Here is a 24,876-nt window from a genome sequence, read left to right as displayed (position 1 = left end):
TTATTATTATTATTATTATTATTATTATTATTATTATTATTATTATTATTATTATTATTATTATTACAACCCTAAAGGAGATTAATCTCATGTTTAGCGACAGCAGTTCATACAAAGCAAATATGGGAATTATCTCAATGTGATGTATTTTCTTTTTCACATATTAATTTTAATTAATTTTCACAATTCGATCCGAAAACTTGATTGGAAAACATTTTTCACACATAATTTTTTTTATTATATATTAATTTAAATTAATTTTTATAATTTGATTGGAAAACCTATAGGGATATCAATGTCTTCTCACTTAGAAACAGAGTAAATCTACTGTAAGATGATTTTTTGACAACCAATTGTAATAGGAGATTACTATTTATAATCTATTTTTTATTATTTATAATTTTATATTAAGAACCCCCAATCCTCCCAATTGAGAGCGCAATCGCTCACCGACCTTTTGCCGCACGCAGCCCACATTTTAAGATCGAATCGAATGCGCTTTTCGATGGGGCCATATCTTCCTTGCACAGACGTCATGTTGGCCCATTTACTACATTATTTCTATTTTTCCTATAATTAAAATTAATTTTCTCTCCTGCGATCTACCGGTCAAGCCAAGAAAGAAGCCAAATGTTGCAGTCGCTGGGTGGAAGACGGAGGACGAGGCTCGTCTCTCTCTCTCTCTCTCTCTCTCTCCCCTCGATCCCTGACACCGATCCATTAAAACCCTCATTGCCAAGGCGAATTCCATCGAAATCCGCGTCATGGATTCCGATTCCGTCGCCGCCGATCGAAACCCTCACCAATCTGCCTCTACGCCTGGCGCCCCACCTTCCCAGCTCGCGCAGATGCGGTCTCTCACCTTGGAGGTCTCCAACGATGCCGCGGGAGCCGAACAACCAGCTGGCAACAGATCCCTGCCTGCGGATTTCTACGAGACAGTGGATGAGATCGAGGTCACGGAGAAGGGGTCTCCTTTGGTTCGGGGTCTGGCTGGATCTGCTTCTTGTGGCGAACCTGAAGACTGGAGGGAGAGATCGGAATTGGACGGCGAGGCGCTGCCTAGCCCCAGCAGTAGCGGCTATGCTGGCGAGCCAGGGAGTAGTGGAGGGTCCAACGGGATCGAGGAGGAGGCCGACGATGGAGGATCATCGATGCGGGGTGACTGGAGCCGCGGGAAGAGGCATTTTGATGAGGTGACTAGTTCTTGGATTTTTTTGAACTTCTGGTGGTTTCTCAATTTTTGCTCTTAAAGTTGTGAGCGATTGGTCAATGAAGTTACAAGAATTTTCATATAGCAGTCATAACTTTTTTGAATTCTGTAATATTCTACAGTCTGAAGTTCTATTAAGTTCCTATAGGATTGTATTTCTTCTTGTGCTAGTTCACTATGCTCTAATTAAGACCACAGTTATAATTCAGCATGTTGATTCTCATAGAAGCCTTCTAAGCCTTTAACCATAGAAGTTGATTATAGGTTGGTTACTTTTTCTTTGCATCTGATTTACAGGACGATGCTTCGATTTCATGGAGAAACAGAAAGAAGCACTTTTTTATTCTGAGCCACTCTGGTAAACCAATATATTCTAGGTATGCCGAGATTTTTCTTCTGATAAGGCCTTTTTTTTGTTTTTTATACGCTTTATATAATGTTTATGGGTCCATATAAGTTATCAGGTGATGGTTGGTTTTGTTTAATGAATTATTTTCTTTTCTTTTGCATATCATCCTTCTTCACTTTCAGGTATGGAGATGAGCATAAATTAGCAGGGTTTTCAGCAACCTTGCAGGCTATTATTTCTTTTGTAGAAAATGGGTATGGTATTTTCTGAACAGCTTTACTATTCAGACAATCATTTTAAATTTCCTTTGCAATGAATTGACTTGATTCTTTCTTTGTATATTTTGCTAGTGGAGATTGTATCAAGTTTGTGAGAGCTGGAAATCATCAGGTTAGTTTCTTGGCCTTTATGTTGTATTCAACTATTGCTCCATGAGGCCTTCTTATCTGTAATTACAACAGTTATATTCTCTTTGTTGCAAATAGGAAGATGGACCCCAACTCATTAACATCTTCTATCATTACACTTCCTGTTACCATTGCCTAGTGATAATTTCTACTTTAGACCAGTTTTCCCACTCATACAACTTTTTTAAGTTATTACATTTACCATGCCCAGTCAATTGTAGTGCAGCTATAAAATTAATTGCAGGTTATTATTATTATCCTTATAAATGTTGTACTATTATTTTTGTTTTGGTGAACCATCAATTCTTTTTTGTTTATTTTTATGGATGAGTTCTTTTCCTCCTTCCACTGCCACTGTTGTCCTGATTGTTGCAAGAACATGTCTCGTTTGGCAGTCAAGGATGTGCAATCAGATAAACAGCATTATTAAATATTAATTGTTGGGGTCAGAAAAAACGATTGGGACTTCACGTCTTGTTGTCGTATGTACAAATTCACCATTTATTGTTGTCTCCTATATTGCTCTTCCTATGTCTTCTCTATGCTGAGGCTCCTGTGTTTTCCAGTCATGTTATTTCTTACTCTTTTCCCATCTCTCCTGTGTTTTCCGTAAGCATCAGTTCTCTATTTTTTTTGGCAAACTTTGGAAAGAAGAACCATGTTTCCTCATGTCTTTTTTATTTTTTTATCTTAATTAATGTCTTTTTTTCTTGGAGGTGTTTCATCCAATGAAAATTTTGCAATTGAAAATTATGATATATTAGTGATTTTGGATCTGTTGTTCTGCTTTGTCCATAGCTGCCAATATATATTTTTAGACAAATGATTTCCTGCAGTTCATGAAACATTTTTCATCATATGATGAGCTTATCATGTCATGACTGTATGCTTAGGTTCATGATTTCACTTCTTTGTATCTTTTGCTGCAGTTCCTCCATTTACTTCGTCATGTTTGATTGGCCAATGTCTCTTTGAATGATTCTGATATTTTTCTGGTTCGCCATTTTTTCTTTGACTGGCTGAATTGATGAGGAACGAATGAACTTGTATAATTTAAGTTGTCTATACTATGTTCACTCTTCTGTGAGTTATTTTGCATTTCTGTGCACTCAGGTCATTTTTCTTGTGAAAGGTCCAATATATTTAGTGTGCATAAGCTGTACGGAAGAGCCATACGAGGCTTTGAAAAGACAATTAGAGCTTATTTACAGTCAGGTATTCAAGCTTATATTTTTTATGCTACACATTGATTACTCCTATATTTTCTTTTCAGCCTTTGTCTAACTATTCTTTTGGATATTTTCTTGATTATTTTTGTTCTTATGAGTTCATCTTAATAAATTTTTTTGAAGTTTTACATTGTAATTTTGTTGTCTTGATCCAGTTGCTGCTTATCTTGACAAAGTCTGTCGATAGATGTTTTGAGAAGAATCCAAAGTTTGATATGACACCTCTGTTGAGTGGAACAGATGAAGTTTTCTCATCTCTGTGTCATGCCTTCAGCTGGTTTGTATAGTATACTTTGGAACAAAAACTTAAGCGTCTAATACATAGTTTTAAATAAACGGTTATTCTACTTTGATTGTCCTGAAAGTTATCATAAAGTTGTATCTGAATATTATCTTACATAAATTTATGCACGGGAAACCAAACTTTTAGATCCTACTTTCTACCTAGCTTAGTCACTCTAATATGCCTTCGTGAAAAATGTTGTCACGTTCTACCAACAAAGAAGATTGCTAAGACAATTGAATGTATAGATGCATCATCAATACTCTCTCTAACCTTATGTTTTCAACTAAATTTATTCCATTCTATCCTGAATAAAGGGAAGAATATATTGCTTTGCTCAGTGTGCCACCATGCAGCAGGTAGAGGGTCATGTGCTATGCCTGTCCTTTTTTTCCTATATATACATATATACATATATATATATATATGTATATATATGTATATATATGTATATATATATGTATATATATATATATATATATATATATATATATATATATATATATATATATATATATATATATATATATACATACATATATTCTCTATATATGTATGTATATAGAAAGAAGAGATTTCCCTGGTCATTTCATGCAAGGTAATGCAAACACAAAGTTATCTTGAAGTAGCATAAACGTCAAGAAAGTGAATACTAGTTTCCTTATGAGGATTTTAAAATGACTAGATGGAATCAATTATACAAGCCTAATGAATTGATGAAAGAGCAAATAAGTATGTTCTTTGAGGTGGTGATGACATACTAGCTGGTAGAACTACAATTAGGTAAGCATCTACAATGAGGAGTTATGTTATTGACAAATGTTCTGTATATTTCAGGAATCCTGCTACATTTCTTCATGCATATACATGCCTTCCTCTTGCATATTCTACAAGGCAAGCTGCCAGTGCTATTTTACAAGATGTTGCTGATTCAGGGGTTTTGTTTGCATTGTTGATGTGTAAGCACAAGGTTTGTTCAAATTTGTTAAAATATTTGGAGGTGTTGTTTGAGTAATGGGACTGAAAGAAATTAAACAACAAATTATTGTACTTTCTGAAGAGCCTATTGGTACCTACTAACACTAAGAAAATAGAGAGCCTATAATACCTATTAACACAGCCACTTGATTTAATCAGTTTAATCACTTAAGGTAATGATCCTAACATCTAGTTTGGTTCATTTGGCAAAATAAATAATGGTTTCAGTTGTCAAAGTATAGAATTTATGTGAGCATTAGTCCTTGTGCCTCAATTTCTCAGTTTGATGCTATTTACAGTTTTTCGAGTGTAGAGATCCATCAGCTAGCATTTTCTTCTTATAGAGATCTGTGGAAGGACTAATCAAGGATTAAAGTGTGTTGTGCTTTCATCCTGCCAGTTGGTCACTGATAGGGTACATTATACAAAATTATTGATTACAGAAGTGAAGGTGTTAGGTTCCTAGAGCTAGAGTAGAAATATACTAGAAATAAAATCTTTTTTATTTCTTAAATGCCTTATAAATCTTTTGAAGAAAGTAGATGTTTTTATTGGCTAAGGAAAGCTCATATACACATTGTGTAGTTTTGTTCATACAAATTTGTTAATGAAACCGCATAAAATAGTTTTTCCTTGATATATGTCAGCAGTTAGAAATGCATTAAAGATTTTGGATAAATCCTGAATGATTTCATTATAGAGGTTTAAGAATTAGTAGACAGTTGGAATTTTCACATATGGACCTGACCAAGTGATGTCACTACTATTTCATCATTTTTCAGTCTTCAATGAGCTGTTCTGTAGTTGCATTTTAGAATGTTAATCATTCTTGTAATTTTTGTTAGTTGCAACTCAATCATAATTATTTCAGCTGGAATTCTCATCAGAAATTCATGATCTTTGAAATTTTTGATACAAATACTAATCTGAGCAATGCCAACTTCGTTTTGAGCGTTAACTCTAATGTTAAAAGAGCTGAAGCCTTAGCATACATTAGATTTATGAATATTATATCTTTTTTTTCCTGTTCTTTTGGTTTGTTGCCTGTTAATGACACATCATGATAAACTACAGGTTGTTAGTCTAAGTGGAGCTCAGAAGGCATCTCTGCACCCTGATGACATGCTTTTGCTTTCCAATTTTGTAATTTCTACAGAATCATTCAGGTATTCAACTGACTTGGTTTGGAAACCATGTATAGTCAACTGTCAAATTACAGTAATGGTAAATCAGGTAAGGACAATGTTCAATTATAGCATATTAGGAGAGGCAGTTGACCTAGCTATTTGACACCTGAACTTCATGATTAGCGAGTTTACAAATGTAAGAATATGAAGCATATCCAATTAGCATATATATAAAGTTGGGTGCATGTATATAAATTAATTAATTAAAGGAAGAAGAAATATTAGTTTGCAAAGGAGCTAACGCTTATTTGGAACATTCACATGCCCACAGTGTCTGCACAAACAGATGAGATAGATTGTTAAAAATATGCTACATAAAACTGTTTGTACCCTATTCAGCATAATGTTCTGAAGATTCATGGAAATTGTCTTTCCTACTGAATAAGTGTCACTTTTATAGGGTGGTCTGGTGCACAAGTCTCATGCCAGGTCTTGGGAGGCTTAATGTGCAGTCTTATTCCCATAAGTTAGGTGGTTATTTCTGTGACTTGAACTTTGATTATGCAAGTCATGAAGGAGCAACTTTACCATGGTTCCAAGACTTGTTCTCACATAAATTTTACCTTAATGTTTTATTTTATTTTTCATATATCCTTGTTAAAGTTTTCTTCTCTAACTGAAGCTTTAAATATGAGACAACTGGCAAATTTGAAACAGATAAAATCTGTAATTTAATCATCAAATTTAGACATGGTTCAGGCTTAATTAATCCTTGTTTTCTGATGTTATTTCCTGAGATTGCTCTCTACTTACTCATTTTTCTTCTACATATTAAGATCTCGTTATCTGGTTAAATTCATCCTACCAGCCAAGAGAGGCAGTACTTGTATTGAACCTTCACTTCATGAATTCAGTTTTACCTTTAAAATTCATGTGAATAAATCATGTTTTAAACTATCAGTCTGGCAACTTTTAAATGTCTAGAATATATCCACTTAATAAGCCAAGCAACTTGTACTTTTTAATCTGTTATTCACACTTATGTGAATCTTCTTTCTTCAGAACATTGTTGCATCATTTTGCTGCAGTCTGGGAAACATCCTTCTAGTTTCATGAGTTGGTCCATTCTACCTTTGGGTTATTCAATTAATGGAACGTTATGTGTTATTTCGCTTATTGTGGACTAACTTATACATTGATGATCGTGCATGGTATATGCAATTACATTATAAAGTCATTTCCTTTTGTGAATTGTAACTGATCCTGTATTCAATTTTTTTTATACCTTTTAGTTCTCCTAATCTCCTAGGTGCTTTTATACTGAGATGTGCATGCACTCTTTCACAGGAGTTTTCTCCATGCATTGAGATCAGCAAAAAGTTATTGTTTATATCCTGTTGAATTGTATGTACTTTTTCTCAAGAACAGCATGAAATTATCTGATTTGAATGTTATTTTTTTTCTTGTACAAGATATAAGGTTTTCTTTTTAGAAAATTTTGCTTATAACATTTTCTTGAGCAAATCAAAGAGTTGCATGTGCTTCCAGAGCTGGATTGTTCACATTTGTAGGATGATGAAGTCATACTGTGTATGTTGTGGACGTTTAAATGGGTATTCTCTTATATGCATTTTATTTGCACTATGCAGCACTTCTGGATCTTTCTTATGAGTTGATAAAGGGTTTAACACTTTTGGGATGACAGAATCATAGTAGCATAGAGCCATAGAGCATGTTATAAATCATGAACTTTTAAATGTGTATTCTCTAATGTGCATTTTATATGCACCATGCAGGACTTCTGAATCATTCTCACCTATTTGCTTACCGAGATACAATCCAATGGTGTTCCTTTATGTTTATGTCCATTTTCTTGATGTGAGTGATATTTGTCCCTATCAACTTCAATCTTGTAATCTTTGGATTTGCTATATGAGGAAATATACTTCTGATCAAGACATGTTTTTTATTCAGAAATGTACCTTTTTATGACTCACTGGAACTTTCTCCATTCTGCTCTCAGCAATTTGTCATTGTATTACAGGTGCATACATGCTTGATGTTACTTTCTACCAGTTCAGATTCCTTCTATCATCTCAAAGACTGCAGGTGAGTTGCTACACAAAGAAAAAGGACAACTAAAATAAGATCAAGAATATAGCAATCTTTTTACTTTCTAGTTTCTACTATTACAGCACAACCTAGGGATAAAATTTTGCAATAGTGCTGCAAATAACTTTGGTTTTGTTGATAATACTAAGGATTCACATTGAGACTGTGCTTGTGAAGTCAAATGTTCTCTCTGAAGTTCAAAGATCCTTGCTGCATAGTGGTCTACATGTTGAGGACCTCCCAGTTGATTTTTCTCTTCGATCTGGATCTCTGCCTCATCACATAGCTATGGAAAAGGCAATACCTGATATTTCATCTTCTCATGTCGGCATTGGTGGCCCTTCTGGACTTTGGCATTTCATATATAAGAGTGTCAACCTTGATCAATATGTATCATCAGGGTTCTCCTCACCATTAAGCAGTTCTGCTCGACGAAAAAGGTTTTGTCACTGGCTCTAAGTAATATTTGATAACTTCTAGACCTTTTTGTTCCTATTAGATGTATGTACCTGGTAGATCCCTCAATAATGAATCTATGGGACTCGCAGATTAATTAGGGCATACCAGAAGCTGTATTTTTCAATGCATGACAAACGAACTGGTCCGCATAAAACACAGTTCAGACGAGATGAAGATTATGGTGAGTTTTTCGGAGTGCTAGTAGGAACATGATTACAGCCTTTAAAATGTCGAAACTGCAGGAACATTTGTATGTTGATCTTGTTGATATATTTTTTCCATAAGTAGTTCTTGTTTTCTGTTTCCCTGGTTTTGCTAGCTTTAGTTTTTGGAAAGTTATTTATAATTTTCATAAAACTCTTAATGTGGCAGTTCTCCTATGCTGGATCACTCAAGATTTTGAACTTTATGCAGCATTTGATCCACTGGCAGAGAAGGTGAGTTCTTTCGTTTGGATCTATCACATGACAACCATTTAAAGATAAAAACTTTGGCTATCTGAGTAGCTTATTTCCACCCAAAATGTGTATTCCATCTAAAATGTCTATGGTATGCTATATAATCTGAGGTTTAGCTATATAAGATTGGAAGTTCAATTACATCTAAGATGTTTTTGGATGCTCGATAAATGGTTGAAGAGATCCATCAAATTAATGGAAGAAGTCAGTAAGGTGGAAGTGATCCATCAAATTAATGGAAGATGCTGGAAAAGTGGAATGGCATGGACAATCACTGTGGCCTATCTTTTACCCAGTTCTAAGATTATAGGCGTGCACAATTTTATCTGTGAGAATTTCATTTTGAATCAGACAAATCCTTGGATTATAATATGAACTGCCTTCTAAATCTCCACAGCACATTTCTCTTGCCACTACTTTGCTTTAGGCATCTAGGCAATTTAGCACCTGTATGGGCCCCTGAGGTTTATCTTGCAGTGAATATTGTAGCTATGCAGAACATTGGAATCTGTCAAACTTCTGACTGCTTACCTTTAAAAATATAAAGGTGGATGTAAGCTGTACTGCCTTGGTAAGCAGAAAAGCTTCACGCCCCATTGACTGTTGTAGGCCGAATCCATCTGTAAATAATAGTTGTGGTAGTCAAAGAAGATAGTCTTCATAATGGATGAATGTATACCTCTGAGGTTTATTGATTCTAATGGTCAAATGAATTGCTGCCTTTTGGTTTTATTTGATGATAGACACCAAAGATATTCTTTTCTTTGATTTTTTTGTACCATTTTCAAGTTGATGAATGAGGTTCAATGTAACAGTCTGTCCTATTAATAGATTATGTTTATGATCGAAAAATACTAAAGATGGTTCCATCGATGTCTGTACGGGGTTTATAGTGGTGTTTAACACCGACCAACTTTGGTGGCTTTTCCAGTTATCAGATGAACAGATAAATGAAATTTTAAAATGCCTGTGAGACCTTTTCTCCTCATCATACTGTGTTTCTAACGATGACTATCATCTTTTGACATCATCATAACAATTCCATTAGCCAAATTCATATTCAAGTTATTTTGGGCGATTTGTGTTCCTGATACTATATCGAAACTGACCTGGATCGTGATGTATTTGCAGGCTATTGCAATAAAGACGTGTAACAGAGTCTGTCAATGGGTAAGAGACGTTGAAAACGAGATCTTTTTGTTTGGAGCAGCCCCCTTCTCATGGTGATTCCTAACCAATACATATACTCCCCTCCGATATGCTTAATATTCATTTAGAACCTTGCAGTCCATATCCTTTATTGAGAGGTGCAGCTCTCTATTTCCTACAGCTGATAGTCATACGCAGTCTCTCGGATTTGTTGCGATTGCATTATCATATCGACATCAGCGATCACTGTACAAAATAATATTGAGAAACGAAAGAAATAATTATTTTAAGTAATAAGAAATGTTATTTGCACTGCAAAATATTTTGTTGAAAATGATTTTAGCAGTCAATTTTTTTTGCATATGCTTATCCCTTTATGGAACTTGCAATGACAACAAGAATATAAATTTTGCTAGGGCAAAAATAATTTTAAATGATGGAAATATCTTGTGGCTGTAAATGTATCTCATCTTATTTTTAGCTGTATTATTAATGTAGTTGCATGTTCTTTTCCATGCAATGACAACTCTACATGTCAACTTTTAGCCTCAAAATCATAGCATCATGACATGTAAGTGAGAAAAATCCCCTTTTGTGGCAATGAATTGTGTTTCCAGCAATAAAATTATTGACGATGGGAGACATGCTAAGATGCTTTTGGTGACGAAACTGATGATATTTGAAAGATGAGTTTTTGGTAACATTTTTAGTGACAACAAATGACCTGACCATTTTTCCGCTCGACACTAATCAAACCTCCTACTGTCGTACACTTAATGTGATGGTTTTCTTATTAAAACATTTACTCGAACTATAGAGCAACTCGACAACAAATGACCTGACCATTCAATCATGCAGGGTTTGACCAACCGCAGGATAAAAAGGTTCTCCAGAATCACGACAAAAGAGGTTCTCAATGGTCAAAGCACTTACGAGCGAGTAGGACCTATCTGTTTTATATCATGGTCTTTAAGGGAAACAACCAGGAAGCTTCCTTGAACATAAAAGGCTTTGACTTCTTCCAAGTGTTTTGTTTTCATGATAGTTAAAGCCAAATGGATGCCTCCGCCACTCATTTGCACAATAGTCGAAAGTTCTCCCCCCAAGAGACTAGGTCATTGATCTATCCACAAACAAATCGTTGCCTTCGCTACTCATTTGCATCATCGGGGTCTCACTCAAAGAGTTGATAGAGGCGTTAGTGGTGGATGAGAACACCGTCCACTCTTCTACGATGTTCAAAATATTGGAAGAGCTCAAAGTTAGGATTAAGATGATATTAAAGAACGATATCGTATAATTTAAAATTAATCATTTTAAATGGCATATAGGCAATCATCGATACATCATTCATATTTGATGATGTGTCATATCTATCAAACGAACACTCAAATCTTATCTAATTGACACATTATCTAAGCCTCAATCCTATAATATTATCGGTGTGGCACTAATAAGAATATCAACGTAGCTCCATGTTGTCAGTCACATAACGTTAACAAGAAAACTGACTCAATAAATCGTTGTTTATCTTTTAGAATTAATATATAATTTTACGATCTTACTAATAATTGGATGGATGATGCTTTATAGTCGTTTTTTTTATGTTATCGTCATCTCAATCTAATGATTTGTTAAATTATAAAAAAAATAAAAATAAAAAACCCTGGGTACGTTCTTAGCAAGAAACGTTTTGTTGACTAAATACATTAGTTGAATCCACGTAAGCACTGGGGTATTATTGGATATAGGTTTTACATGATCTCAGGTTAAATCTCTTAATTTCCAAAGACAATATTTTGGGATAAACCTCCATCGCATTATAAATCCATGTACGCGTCGGCGGACGATTACAATCAACATGTCTTCACACATCGACATCACTGACGTCCAATTTGTAGTGGAACAGCACGGCGGCTGTGCCGAACGGTGTGCTCGATCGCGACGGGGGAATAGATGCACGATGCTGGGTTCCTCCCGCGGGGCCGAAACCGAGGAAAGTGATGGGAGTGGGTGATGGAGACTCTTCATTTCTGCTACCTTTCTAACGAATCAGATGTCTGCCCTGCTCTGGCGATGACGACGATGACTGGTCCACCATTAGCTTTATCTCGTCCTCCCTCCAAGATAACGCTGGGAGCACTACCACCCGAGCAACAAGGTTCATGGCCGCCAGCCAGAGGCTCTTGGATCAGCAGACCAATTCCTTATCATACCAACCACTGCTTGCTACTTTTCATTATCTTTGCTAACCTAATGCATCTTCTTCTTTCTCATAGGAGTGAGAGAAACTGTTGAGACAGAGAGAATGATTTTTCAGTGAAGATGAAGTAGAACGAGCTTTGATATATGTAGACAACAGAGGAGGGGACTTTGACTTTCTACAATAGATGACTGATCTTTGTCACATGAAACACGGATGGTGGATGCAGGGTAGCATATCAAATTTACATAGATGTAGATGTAGCATATCAGAATTCATGACAAGGGAAAGCAAGAAGAGGCATGGGATTCAGCATCCTTGTGTCTTCGTCATTTACTCCCCACATGGAACAAGGCATTGGAGGGCAGTCTTGCTCTTCTTCGAAGCTCAACCCACTGGCCGATTCCGATGCAGCTATCTCATTCCAGATCTGATCCATGGTGTATCCTTTCGCGACTTCATCGTTCACCCCAAGCCCTGAGATCAAGGAGTTGCCCCCTGCAACGCTCCCACCGCCAGGCTTTTCGATCCCAAGTTGCGGTCCATCAACGGACGACGAAGAGGGCGAGGGGCATGCGCTCCTGTTCCGTTCTTGTGCCTTCCTTCTCATGTGCGTCCTCCAGTAGTTCTTGATCTCGTTGTCCGTGCGCCCTGGGAGCCTCCGAGCAATGCGAGACCACCTACGAGCAAACCTGTCAGCCTTGAAGTTTGGGATCGAGAGAGGAGAGATCAGTCGGACCTATTGCCCCACTTTGCATGAAGGTCGAGCACAAGGCGTTCTTCCTGGGGCGTCAGGCGGCCGCGTTTGAGGCCGGGGTGAAGGTAATTAACCCAGCGCAACCTGCAACTCTTGCCTGTCCTGTTAAGGCCTACAACACCAAGCAGGTTAACGCACAACACGAGATTGCCCTTCTGGGCCTTCCTATCCCCCGCCACCGCTCAAACCTGACACCTTGGCTAAGATGTCCCAACGACGTTCACCGAACAAGCGCACAAACCATACCAGTTGGAGGTCCTCCTGCTCCGTCCACGGCCCTTTCCTCGCCTGCGTCGCTTCCATCGCAGGCGGCACCATCACCGAGTTGCGCATGTATGCGCTCGTACTTCCCGCCCCCTCCTCTTCTTCTGTCGATTCCCGAGGCCTTTGGTCGGAGTCATTTATAGTGCTGCAAATATGTATCCAACATATAAAACAACAATAATAATAATAATAATAATAATAATAATAATAATAATAATGTATGAGGCTATCAATATAATTTTGGATTATAAGTATATCATCGTAACATTCTGATTTAGCTTCGCATACGTATACTATTTTGAATTTTAGTTTAAATATTTTAAATCAATAATTTTGGTATAATAAAATTAATAATTAATTATCCCATACAATTAACATTAGAATCGATTTAGTATAAGAAAAATAACTATCTATTATTTAAAAGAAATTATAATATTTTAATTTAATTTAAACTCACATCGAAAGTTTATTAAAATTAAGATCGACAAGTGATTGATGGATTTATTGTAAGTCACTTTATAATTTATCCAGGGTAATAATTGTAATAAGACTTGCGTGACATCAGCTGTCCCAGATAAACACCTCACGCCTCTGTTGACTTGATAAGGCACCTGATCAAAGCGGATTAGAACGTCTACCAAGGCACATTAACACCCTGCTCGGGCTCGATCCCTCACGTCACGCCAACGACAATGTCAGACACTATCAGAAGTACGATCCTGCTCCCTACGGGCAGGCACATCAGGCAACGGTAATTCTCACTATAAAAACCCTCGCGCTCCGAGGGAAGAGGGAAAAAAGAAGAGAGAACTTAGCTAAAAAAAACCTCTCGTGATTATTCACTAACTTGATCGTCGGAGGGGTCGGACGAAGCTCCCCAACCCGACCTTTGTGCAGGTGCGAAGACGGAGGTCACCCACTAAACGCACAGGCGAGGAGTTCTTTGCCGGAGGGAATAACGACCCCGTCCCGATCGGAACACCATAATCGACCACCTCAGCAGTCTCGAGGAACGTCACAGGGAGATCCCTCATCATCCGGACCAGAACCAACCCACGTCGGCCCCAAGGCCACGGCTTAAAGTTGTTTACACCAACATCCTTTAATTAACACAACCAGTGAAAGCTGTAGTATTAGTTCATCTCATCGTGAGCCCGTGGATCGTTTGATTCAGTTTTGTCCGATTGAGGTCTCTTCGTCTTGCATGATGTGGTCATCTTTAAACAGTAGAGCCGCTTACTGCTCGCATCGAGGAGTCGATCGGCAGGTGCTGCCGTACACACTTTGCCCACGCACTGTGCGGACTGCAGCGAGCATCCTCGACGACGAAGAACAGCGCATGCAGAAGCGATAAGAAGTGCTGCAGAGTGGTACGAACCCCATCGAGGCTCCACTTGCGGAAGTGCGTGGCGGCAGCCAAAAGCTGTGGCAGTACTGCGGCGTGGACGCCACCACTTGCCATCACCTTCAGCGTTTTGGCCTTCCTCGCCGACTTGCCGTGGCTCTACCCCGACCATTGCAGTCAGCACGAGTTTTTGTTGGTGACAGACAAGATAAGCTTTTTTACTTACTCTTCTTTTTCATGTATATGCTTCGTAGAGAGTTAGCAAGTGCATCTCTTTTGAACTGTTGCCTTTGCTGCAGGATAGAGAGAAATGGGTACAAGTGAAGGAAAGAGACATCAATTCTTTCTGTCTCCTTCAATCTAAACCTTGCTTTGCTGCTAACGCAATGGTGTGGAGTCAGGTCAGGGATGTGAAAACGAATGCCACGGCAATAGTTCCTCGATGGGGAGAGATTATTCCTAGAGATCACGGCATGGGAAGCTGCATTGTCACAAGGCGTTGACTCCGCCAAACCCACTACGGAGACAAACGAGAGCATATGCACAGGAAAAGGCGACGAGATCTCGTAGTCTTCTATCCTTAATAGTTGGTGAGCACATCCCCACTGACGTGATGGCATAGTCCACGGAAAGCCGTCAAGTCTGTGTTCCTTGGGAAGAGTCTGGGCGTGCTTTGGCCGTCGTCAACGATCTGCCGTCTCAGACTGAGATGCTTTGGCTCTTCTGCTTCAATTGCATCCACACGACGATCGAAGTAAGCAGCGATGCTTCAATTTTGCTAACCAAGTTTACTGCGCAAGTGCCAACACAGGCAGCGAGTAATTGAAGAACTGGTGGCAAACACTAGCATCTAGAAATGTAAGAACGATTCAGCAATTCCTTAACAGCATCATCCCTTCCCTTCGCTTCATTAGATCGATGAAGAACATGTGAAATAGAATGCTACAAGAAGCCAATATGTTGATGACACTAGTTTTAGAGCATTAATTAAAGACAACAGTATTACATCACGCCGATTTGTCAAGATGACTTGATCTGGCTACAACATGGCAGCGAACTTGGTAATATACAGATTCTCAAAGAAATTTTGGTCAACGAACAAAATGCCCAGTCGCCAAACTTTTGCACTGCTGTTGACTGCATAGCACTAATCAGAATGAGGTTGATTAATTGGGCTTAATCGGCTGTCTGCTCATAATGAGTTGATGGGCGTAAGTGGGCTTCTTGGGGTTGGCATAGGTACACAGACATGCTGCTGCTTTTCTTCAGCTTCTCTTAGTTTGCTGTCCCGCCTATCATGCTTAATTGGGTCTTCCAACTGTGTCCTTAGTTCTTCAATGGATGCTAAACTCGGAACATTGAGAGAACGCTTTGTGGGTGTAAGACTAGTTGGATTGTCAACCTGCCAGGAAGCAATTTAACATCAGAGAACCTACTTTACTAGAAATTATCAGACCTCTTAACTTATTAGCTCAAAGATTTTAAATCCAAACTTCAGATTTTAGGAAACTAACGAAAATAGAAGCAATGACATGCAGACAGAAGGACTAAATGACACTGGTTATTAGTGAGCGTTAACGATGAACACTTAGCAGCAGTTAATATCTTGTACAAATATGTGAAAACAGAGTCGACAGAAGGATTAAACGACAAACTGGTGCATAATATGAAAACACTGCACAGCGTTTGAATAATGTATGTCTAATCCAATCTAATGCCATGTTTAATCCTATCATCTGAGTCAACCAATGAAATGTAATTTTACGACCTCTCTCAGATTTTTCTCTCTTCATCTGAAAAACTACATCCAATTTCTCTCCATTTCATATCATAAACAACGACTTAATTGATTAATTATTTAGGAATCTGCAATATTTACTTCTAAATACTTTTTTTCAACTATAAAAAACTAATCTGCATAACACTGCCACACAACTAGAATTTCATAAAATGAGTACTCCAGATATCATATAATAAAAAGCAGTTAATGCATCGCTTGCCGTGTCAACATAAGTTCACTTTTTTTCAAATTTAAATTTGGAATGACACTAGCCAACAACATCATTTAGATGGACCGCAACATTGTTCTACTGGACCCTGCTTCTAGTGCTTCTGTTTCAGCATGGACTTCTTCAATAAATTTAGGACTCAAAAGTCTTATCTTCCACATGTAAAAGGGAGTCCATAGACCCATAGAAACTAAGAACCTAAGCACCCCTAAGAATTGGCATAAATAATCTGAAGCATCCAATGGAATTCTTTTCTCAAATTATAAAAAAACATCTTTATTAATTTTTTAACTTGCAACAATTCAAGAGATCGGGATTTGGTAGTAGTACAACCATAAATTGAAGGAAAGAATCAAAAGGCATACCGTGTATTCCCTTAGAAGGCATTTGTCTGCCAAACTTCTGATATCTTTAACATTTTCACTATGAGTATCCCGCAAACCTTTTAGATGGTCAAAGCACATGGTTGATGTGGACTCTATGCGCTCCATAACCTCATGGTCCAATACAAGTGACACTGCAATTCAAAACATGTGGCAATGGGCCATATGAAAAACAGGACAAAGGAGACTTGAAACCTGAAAACTACTTTTTAAGTGAATATAATTACTCTTAGCGGCTGCCTGGAGATCACTGGTTTCAGAGTCAAATTGCACATTGTTTTCAGAGACCACTGATGTGAATTCTTCAAAAATATTTTTCCTTTCTTGGTTCCTTGATCTATCAGAAGAACAAAAAATAACAACAGATAAAAATTACACAAAAGTTTAGTAAACAGAAACTTCCATTTATGGTTAATTCAACTTACACTACAAAACAATCAACTTCTGCAGTTGAATCCTTGTGCATGTGATCTATGGTTGATTGAATGTTCTTCCAATGATGCAAAGACTGACCCACTTTTATTGAACTGCACAAGAAAGAAGTGGGCATGTGGCAGTATTCTTACGAAGGCTGAAGTTCCAGTACAACAAAAACCAAATCTCAGAAGCACACCAGTTCTGAAAAACGTTGTCCATTGTCGTTCCGATCTTCGTGATTGAAGCGGCATCCTCCTGAATCTGACTTTCTACCCTTTCTATGTAATTGATCCATGACTTTTTGGCATTATCAGATGTTAGCTGCATGTTGGCCACCTCCACCTGCTGCCTCCTACTGTCTTCAGCATTTGTGTCATCCACATTTCCTAAAACCTCAGACACCTACTCATAGTTAACAAGAAATGTTATCTCGGTGTCATATTTAATTATACTATATCAAGTTCCAATTGTGTACATTTCACAAACTAAAGAATACTTACCATCTGCAATTTTAATTTCATCAAATTTGTAAATATCAAAGATATTTTTTCAAATGCTGCTTTGTCTTCTCTAGCAGATAAATCCTGAACACAAAACCTGAATCAATTTGAAAGACCTATGTTAACCTGGTGTGCTAATTTTATAATTATCATTTACCACAAAGTTCTTCTCAAATGCAGCTAGGCGGCGTGATTTTTCCAACTGGTCATGTTCAAGATTCTTTAAAAGCTTGGAGACCTGTCTCTGCAATTCATGGAAGAAATGAATTGTTGTCTTGGAGATGGCTTCTGTCGAAACAAGATTTCTTTGCAATCCCTGTTGTTTTCAGGAAATATAAATTAGTCTGGAGCAAGAGCTACAAAATTTAAAGGTCAAGCAGTTAGATGACCATCAAGATACAGTGTCAAAAAAAGAGTCTATACCGTCGCTTGTTGCTGGACAAAAAAATCCAGCAAATCCTTTTGTTCAGACAGGGATATTTGAATATCATGCAGAACCTGCTCAGCCTCTGAAGCAACAGTCACAAGAAACTGCAGGGTACAGAGAGTTTGAAGTATTTTGAGGCTTGGCATACATATTCATATTATAAAATATGATATATTATATCCGCCTCATACATTCTCAACAGCGATCATCTGAGCAAACATTGTTGATCTAGTTTCTTCTAGGTCTGAAAAGGCTTTATGTTGTAGCGCACCTGCAAGTTCCTTCATATGCAGGATACCAGAACTGTATATGCTTTTAAGTCTCTCATGTTTCAAATCCAAGCATTTGGCTGCCTGAAAATATCATATGTAATAAAAAGCTTGAGTAACTCAAACCTTCAATATATACATAAACTAATAGTTTCACATGTTACCTCACATTTGGCTGCAACAAATGAGCTAACATATTCTTCCATGGATTTTAACGATTCATGGTTTTCACAAATTGATCCTATCACCATCCTATGTAATGTTTTGAGACTCTCATCAAGCTCAGAGCCAAAATCAACAACCAAGCCATGGTTTTTTGCTTCAATTTGAGATTGCCGCTCTACAGAGAAGAACAAATTATCATATTAAGAAATATAAGATAGTCCATACATATTTTTTTATTAAGCAGACAGAATGGTACTTACCTATTTTAGCAAAGAGGAGCGACATGTCCTCTGATGCAATTTCCAGATCACTCCGCAGCACCTTTGCACGTGTAAGAATAGTATTCTCTATTTTGTATTGAAAAAGTTGAATGACTCAGGAGGCAGTTGCTTATACTGAATCGACCAGACTTCTTTAGCTGACTTACCAGAATCTAACAGGTTTGAAATGATATACTCCCTTTCCTTAAGCATCAGATTGCTTCTCATTAAAATTTCTTGCAACTCCAGATAGGCCTTCTTGTTCTCTTCAAGATTTGTCTAAAAAAGGAAATTTTGGGCAATTTTATTAATATGTTGTTTTATTAATGTAGCAATCAACTAAGTAGCAAGCATTTCACCTTGCATTCCTTGAGTTTGCTTTCCAAGTCCAGATTCCTTTCTTGTTCAGCATGGTAAAGTTCTTGAAATCTGTCAGCTTGCTGTCAAAATGAAAGATTATATCTGTGTGCAGAAAAAAAAAAAGAGTCTTATTAAGTTAATTAAGAGCATACCTTTCGTGCATGATCCAAATCAAACTCCAAAACGTCTAATTTTTCATGTGTTGCCTGTATCAGCATCCTTTTAGATTGACAAGCAACCAAAATAACCGATGGCTACATATCAGACCAAAAACAAAATATCAAAAACAAGATTTTCACCTTCTTCTCCGCCTCATCCTGTAAAAATCTTTCTTGGGGAATGTAAATGCCATTTTTCTCCCTTGCCGCTCTTACATCTATGCTAGATCAATCAAATGTAAGATAAGTATCCATGACAACAAACAATATGATTGTTGAACTAACAAATCATGATCTAACCTTGTTTTAACTTCTCAATTTCTAGGAACAGATCCTTCAGAAGTACAGACTTCGAAAATTTTTTGTTTGCCTGCAAAAGAAATGGATATCTTTAGTAAATACATAAGAGAACTAGATGTCAGATACACACCAATATCACACCTCTGGCTTGTTCTTGATGTTCTTCGCACGGCATGCATAATCAAGGGTGTTTAGAGTTTCCTCTAAAGAGTGAGCAGATGGAGATATTGTTGCTATTATACAGGTTTTTGCTCTGCCACCTAAAGATTCCCTTAACAACCTTGTCAACTTACTATCCCTGCTTAATGTTAGCTGCATTCAGAACAAACGGAACAGCAGTGGAACTGTACAAAAGCGCCATGAAGCTCAAGATTTCATGTCCAAACCTATAAGGTATATGGCTAGAATGCTCCGCCAGCGAAGTTATGACACGACCAAGTGTTAACAAGCTCTTGTTCACCTCTCCTGCTTCCCTTGCTCTGCCCTAGGATTGTCATCCATATATCTAGCAATTAGGGATACTCATGATGCCAACAACTAAAACACCATAAATAGTTAATAGATTGAGTATCATATTACCTTTACAACCTAAGCAAGACAAAGTGATAATGGTACAAAGCATTGGATCAAACAAAAAATTTAAACTGACCCAACTTAGCTGAACTTTTTAAAAGAATGAGACATAATTAGCACCATTGTCTACCTTTCACTAAGGATTTTGCAAATATAGACAAGTAAATACAAGTCTTTGTCACCTATCTTTATCCTATCCCTCCATTGGCGAGATCTCCAGCGGCCAGGAAACTGTAACGAGAACACTCAGTGTGGCTAGTGCTTCCGCCAGCCACCCACCTTCTGACCATCACGCGCCTAAGCCCACCGACATGGATTTGGTCTTTGCACAACACATGCAAGCATATTCCAATCAGTCAAGTCCTCTCCAGCTCATTTATTGTTCCCACCTATCTTGCACTTTTTCTCTGCGGAATCTCTGCCACTGCCTTGCATGTGTACTACCCTGAGCACCAAAGGGGACTTGCTTCTGAGGCTTTGACACCCTTCACTTTTCTTTCCATGTAGATTCTCATCCTTGATTGGCACTCATCCTAAACAACCCTTGACACGATGAACCACAAGTCTACTGTAACAAAAGTATTCTTGATCTTGGTTTCAGATAAAACCATTTGCCTAGTGCAACAAGAAACGACAAGAGAGGATTTGGGCAAGGCTTAACAAATCCTTTGCCATGCTCTTGTTATTATTTTCTTTGACATTCAGGTAATCAAAGAACCTCATCCTTTTGAATTTGGATTTAAAAAAAAAAAAAAAAGAGGAACAAGCTAATATTTTGAAAAAAAAGGAATATAACAAAAAGGAAAACAATGAAAGAGAACAAACAGTTGGAGTGCAGGGATAACAAGAAAGCAAAATACAAGTTCAAGAAAAGACAATTTCTCCACGAGCAAAGAGAATACAAATTAAGAAGAAAGAAAGAACAGGAAAACAAGGACAAAGTTGGAACAATAAGGTGGCAGCAAAAAAAGAAAAGGATTAAAAAAAGGAGTCACGATGTCCTTCTTCCCTGGCTCAACTAATTAAACCTTTCTGATTATTTGTTATATATATATATATATATATATATATATATATATATATGTGTGTGTGTGTGTATGTGTATATATATGTATTTATATATATATGAATATAGAAAGCAAAGACAAATCAATAAAAGGAACATAAAAAATAGAAATACATCTAATAAGTGTGCACACCTTCTGACAAGTCTTATGATGCAGGCACCCAAGCAGACATCATTAAAACCAGAGAATCTTATGAGGGATGGTTACAATTTGAGCTTCTGAAAACATTGTATTTGACTAAGCCTTCCAAAAGTACTAAATGCTACATACATGGTTCTATAATGGGGTCTGCATGGATGGTCATGTAGGCCCTAGTTTTATATATCCATCACATTGTGCTATACAAAACCTTGATCACTGCAGCTGCAACCACTTTTTGGAGCATTTAAATACTTATCTACACATAACTGATGTATATTACTTGTGTAAGTCCTTGAACGTATATAGATATCATTTGTACGTGGAAATTTCATTATTTGACATAGTTGCACTTTTATTAGTTAATCTCGAGTGTAAACTGCACATGCACCAAGTTAAACTCCTGAATGCATTCCTATATCTTTTACAAGCTTGCGTTTAGCATAGCAGTTGCATACTAGTAAGACAATTGCAATCCTTAAAAAAAAAACATCTTTTGTTTTACACAATATTCATAAGCTATCTACTGCTGTAAGATGTTTGTACCTTATATTTGGGATCACTATGATGCCCAAAAAGACTACAAGCAAACAGCTAAAATCTGCAGTCTGTGTTTGACTCATGTGCTACATCCAAGTCATGCAGAACAGGATATAATCAACAGGTAGTAATGATTCATGCGAGAAGAAATATTAGCTGACGCATTATGTACCTTAAGGATAAAAAGAAGACATATTAGCTCAAAAGAACCCTATCTGCAGATCAGAGTTGCTTGTTGGTAGTATGAAGTCATAAATTAAAATGAGGACATCTTTCACAAGCATATAGTCAGCTCAAATTCAAGCATGTATCATGATCTGATGAAAATAATTCACAAAACCCATTTCAAGCAACAACTTAGTTCATCAGAAAATCACAGTTGAATCAGCTATAAATAATCACACATAAGAGAACAAAGCAAGGAAGGTAATCAGGACATAATGCTACGTATTCAATGATACAAGAAGATGACTGAATTATCATCTCCCGCATATTATAATGTAATAGATAACTTGGAGCAAAACTAAGATTTTGTTTTGAGTCCAGATGGAGTTCAGTGAAAGTAGTTACCTCTCTTGCACCAGAACGGGATATATTTTCTGAGCCAGCCAAATCTACAAGATTAAGCCTGCCACACTTGATAAGTTCATCATTTCCTATGGTTGCTTCTTTCACATGGATTGTGATAGAAAAGACTGAATGCGACCGACTGCCCAAAGAAAAGGGAACCAAGTTGCTGACTACTCCATGCAAATCCTTCCACTGGAGAATAATCAGAAAAAGACAGTAGGGCACCTGCTCTGCTTGTTTAACAGAGTATCTGCTGTCCGTCTCTTGGCCGATCCACGTTCTAGGAGGCTGTAAATTTCATCGACACTGTAGACAGCCACCTCTTCTAAACCTCTTATAACTGCACCACCCTTACCATCTTCCATAAGAGAGATTTGTTTCCTTTGTCTATCTTCTGCAGGTCTAGTTTGCTCTTCGGTAGCTAGCAGATCAGTTATTTCTTCATTGTACAGCTCCAGAAAGGTTACCTTCATACTATAATCGGCCTTCCGGCCCTCTAAAGTATCAAAAATGTGGCGGACAGCTCTTGGAATCACTCCAGCATCGACCGATAGATGTTGACCCTATACTCAAAGAAGCAATCCCTGGCATACAAGTTCAAGTTCTCCTAATTTAAACAAACCAAGTTTGGATCAGTATCATTTACCTTAGGCTTTGTACTTCCCTCCATCGTATAAGTTTTTCCTGTGCCTGTCTGACCATAGGCAAATACAGTGCAGTTGAAACCTTCGAGAACATCATTGACCAGTGGTGCAACAGCGTGGACGTATGTCATTCCTTGTTGAGTTTTAGGTCCAAACACCTGCCGAAACAAGAAAGAAGGAAACCAATGAAAGACGACAGCCATTGTTTCACTTTAATTGGTCAGTAAGCCAAAAAAAAGGAACAAAAATCTGGCATACCTTGTCGAAGGTAAATGTCTTATCGACTTGTTTGTTGATCATGCCTTGTATGACAGTCACCTCGTTCTTCTGTTCGTTACAAGATATCACCTTTTGAACATTCAGCCTTTGCTCGTCATCATTCAATGGCCTGTTAGGTGGTCCATTCAATAATTGGATCTCAAAAACCATCAACAAAGCCAGAAGATCTATAAAGAAAAAGATCTAACTCTCTTTGTTCCACCAAAGGCGTAAGCCTGTTAGAGCTTCATCGCCCTCGAACCATAAACCACACGACACATGAACCAAAAGAAAGCATCTCTTAGTCATAAACCGCAAGCAACTATGAAGAATTCATAGCAGTTGTGATTCTAAGATCTAATCTCCCAACAGGATAGCGCGAAAGGAGTACAAAAACGACTGACCTGCATCTGAGTACGACTTGAACATTGACCTCCTTATCTTTGTCATGCCGGTTGGAGGTCGGGCCACCGTCAGCCCACCTGAGGTCCAGCTGCCGCTTCTCGGGGCGAGGGGTCAGAAAAGGAGACGGGGTCGGGGGTAACGGAAACCCGAATCTCCGATTGGGAGTCACGGACATGATTCCAGCAGCAGAGAGCCTCTCCTCTCCGCAATCCTAAAAAACACACCAATCACACGAGCGCATTAAGCCGTCAATCTCAATCTTAAGAACAATTTAGGAGAAAGAAAGAAAGAATCACAAGATTCCGGAATCAGAAACGATGGAGCATTCGAGAATTCTTACCTGATCGCCGGAGATCCGAGCTCTGCTCGAGAATGGGGAAAGGGATCGAGCAGATCTGGACTCGGGATTTTGGAGGGCTTTCGGCGAAAAATTTGAACTTTCAAAAGACAACGATTCTATCGCTCCGTCGGAACCAAGTAACAAGTTTCATGTCGTCTACGTGGCGAACGACTAGTGGACATATTTATTGGGATAACACAAATTAGCTATTGAACTACCACCAATGGAAGGATGGGCTTAGAAGGAGCCGGCGGAGTAATTCGTGCTCAGGTCCTTTATACAGAAAACCCTTTAATTTGATTATTTATTTGAATTGGAACCCTAACAAATTGCAATTTCATACGTACGTTTCAGAGAAGTTTTAACTCAGTCGACTCCAAAAAAAATTAAAATAAAAATTACATAAACCTAATAGTCTTTAAAAAAAATTAATATAAAAAATAAATAAATGTTAAAGATGGATTTGATCTCAAAACATTACGGAAAACTATCAAAGTCTTTATTAACTAAGCTGACTCACGTCCTTAAAAATATATTAAAATTTGATAAAAAAAATCTAATATATCATCGTCTTCAAAGATATTTTAGTCCTAAAAAAGTACCAAAGCGGAGCTCTCTTTAGGTTAACAAACTCTACCAAATTGAAGTAATTTAACTCAAAGATAACTCAGGTTACAATCTAAATGCCTTTTATCATAGTCAAGGCTTCATAGTAGTTTGGTGACTGCTCCATGAAAGACCTACCACCAGGAACAAGTTA

The 24,876-nt window shown here is 37.6% G+C and overlaps 3 protein-coding genes across 3 annotated transcripts; 1 reads left to right on the top strand and 2 right to left on the bottom strand.

Annotated features, from left to right (window-relative positions):
• The first annotated feature begins 592 nt into the window (after nucleotides 1-592).
• LOC135679120 (vacuolar fusion protein MON1 homolog) lies at nucleotides 593-10,084 on the top strand. Its single transcript, XM_065192545.1, has 14 exons — nucleotides 593-1,196; nucleotides 1,511-1,590; nucleotides 1,745-1,816; nucleotides 1,913-1,952; nucleotides 3,083-3,184; nucleotides 3,354-3,475; nucleotides 4,319-4,451; nucleotides 5,534-5,625; nucleotides 7,383-7,464; nucleotides 7,631-7,695; nucleotides 7,848-8,138; nucleotides 8,247-8,338; nucleotides 8,530-8,594; nucleotides 9,747-10,084. The coding sequence occupies exons 1-14, from the start codon at nucleotides 765-767 to the stop codon at nucleotides 9,840-9,842; spliced, it is 1,764 nt and encodes a 587-aa protein (XP_065048617.1). The 5' UTR covers nucleotides 593-764; the 3' UTR covers nucleotides 9,843-10,084.
• Nucleotides 10,085-12,114: 2,030 nt separating this feature from the next.
• LOC135679119 (myb-related protein MYBAS1-like) lies at nucleotides 12,115-13,103 on the bottom strand. The gene is made up of 3 exons (XM_065192544.1): nucleotides 12,913-13,103; nucleotides 12,707-12,836; nucleotides 12,115-12,647 (listed from the first exon to the last, which is right to left on the bottom strand). Exons 1-3 carry the CDS (start codon nucleotides 13,055-13,057, stop codon nucleotides 12,236-12,238), a joined length of 687 nt encoding a protein of 228 aa, XP_065048616.1. The 5' UTR covers nucleotides 13,058-13,103; the 3' UTR covers nucleotides 12,115-12,235.
• A 2,188-nt stretch (nucleotides 13,104-15,291) lies between these two features.
• LOC103992146 (kinesin-like protein KIN-5B) lies at nucleotides 15,292-24,271 on the bottom strand. Its single transcript, XM_009411743.3, has 24 exons — nucleotides 24,117-24,271; nucleotides 23,776-23,987; nucleotides 23,372-23,501; nucleotides 23,116-23,271; nucleotides 22,695-23,032; nucleotides 22,470-22,608; nucleotides 19,968-20,065; nucleotides 19,723-19,879; nucleotides 19,582-19,651; nucleotides 19,423-19,499; nucleotides 19,276-19,329; nucleotides 19,123-19,203; nucleotides 18,931-19,042; nucleotides 18,764-18,850; nucleotides 18,503-18,678; nucleotides 18,261-18,422; nucleotides 18,066-18,173; nucleotides 17,800-17,958; nucleotides 17,643-17,726; nucleotides 17,339-17,544; nucleotides 17,151-17,252; nucleotides 16,953-17,062; nucleotides 16,708-16,859; nucleotides 15,292-15,735 (listed from the first exon to the last, which is right to left on the bottom strand). Exons 2-24 carry the CDS (start codon nucleotides 23,949-23,951, stop codon nucleotides 15,526-15,528), a joined length of 3,144 nt encoding a protein of 1,047 aa, XP_009410018.2. The 5' UTR covers nucleotides 23,952-23,987; nucleotides 24,117-24,271; the 3' UTR covers nucleotides 15,292-15,525.
• Nucleotides 24,272-24,876: the final 605 nt, after the last annotated feature.

The sequence above is a fragment of the Musa acuminata genome, chromosome BXJ1-7 (assembly GCF_036884655.1).
Source record: "Musa acuminata AAA Group cultivar baxijiao chromosome BXJ1-7, Cavendish_Baxijiao_AAA, whole genome shotgun sequence".
Taxonomy (NCBI): Eukaryota; Viridiplantae; Streptophyta; class Magnoliopsida; order Zingiberales; family Musaceae; genus Musa; species Musa acuminata.
The sequence above is the reverse complement of the archived record's forward strand: the minus strand, read 5'-3'. Positions and strand labels throughout refer to the sequence as shown.

Excerpts from the sequence above, each read along its gene's own strand:
- LOC135679120 (XM_065192545.1), top strand. The coding sequence starts at position 765 with ATGGATTCCGATTCCGTCGCCGCCGATCGAAACCCTCACCAATCTGCC. Across the intron at positions 1,817-1,912 it reads ATTTCTTTTGTAGAAAATGG|TGGAGATTGTATCAAGTTTG; the intron begins GTATGGTATTTT and ends ATATTTTGCTAG. Across the intron at positions 8,595-9,746 it reads TTGATCCACTGGCAGAGAAG|GCTATTGCAATAAAGACGTG; the intron begins GTGAGTTCTTTC and ends ATGTATTTGCAG.
- LOC135679119 (XM_065192544.1), bottom strand. The coding sequence starts at position 13,057 with ATGCGCAACTCGGTGATGGTGCCGCCTGCGATGGAAGCGACGCAGGCG. Across the intron at positions 12,837-12,912 it reads CATCTTAGCCAAGGTGTCAG|GCCTTAACAGGACAGGCAAG; the intron begins GTTTGAGCGGTG and ends TTGGTGTTGTAG. Across the intron at positions 12,648-12,706 it reads CATGCAAAGTGGGGCAATAG|GTGGTCTCGCATTGCTCGGA; the intron begins GTCCGACTGATC and ends GTTTGCTCGTAG.
- LOC103992146 (XM_009411743.3), bottom strand. The coding sequence starts at position 23,951 with ATGTCCGTGACTCCCAATCGGAGATTCGGGTTTCCGTTACCCCCGACC. Across the intron at positions 22,609-22,694 it reads CTGTTAAACAAGCAGAGCAG|TCGGTCGCATTCAGTCTTTT; the intron begins GTGCCCTACTGT and ends TTCTTTGGGCAG. Across the intron at positions 19,330-19,422 it reads AGGATGAGGCGGAGAAGAAG|GCAACACATGAAAAATTAGA; the intron begins GTGAAAATCTTG and ends ATGCTGATACAG.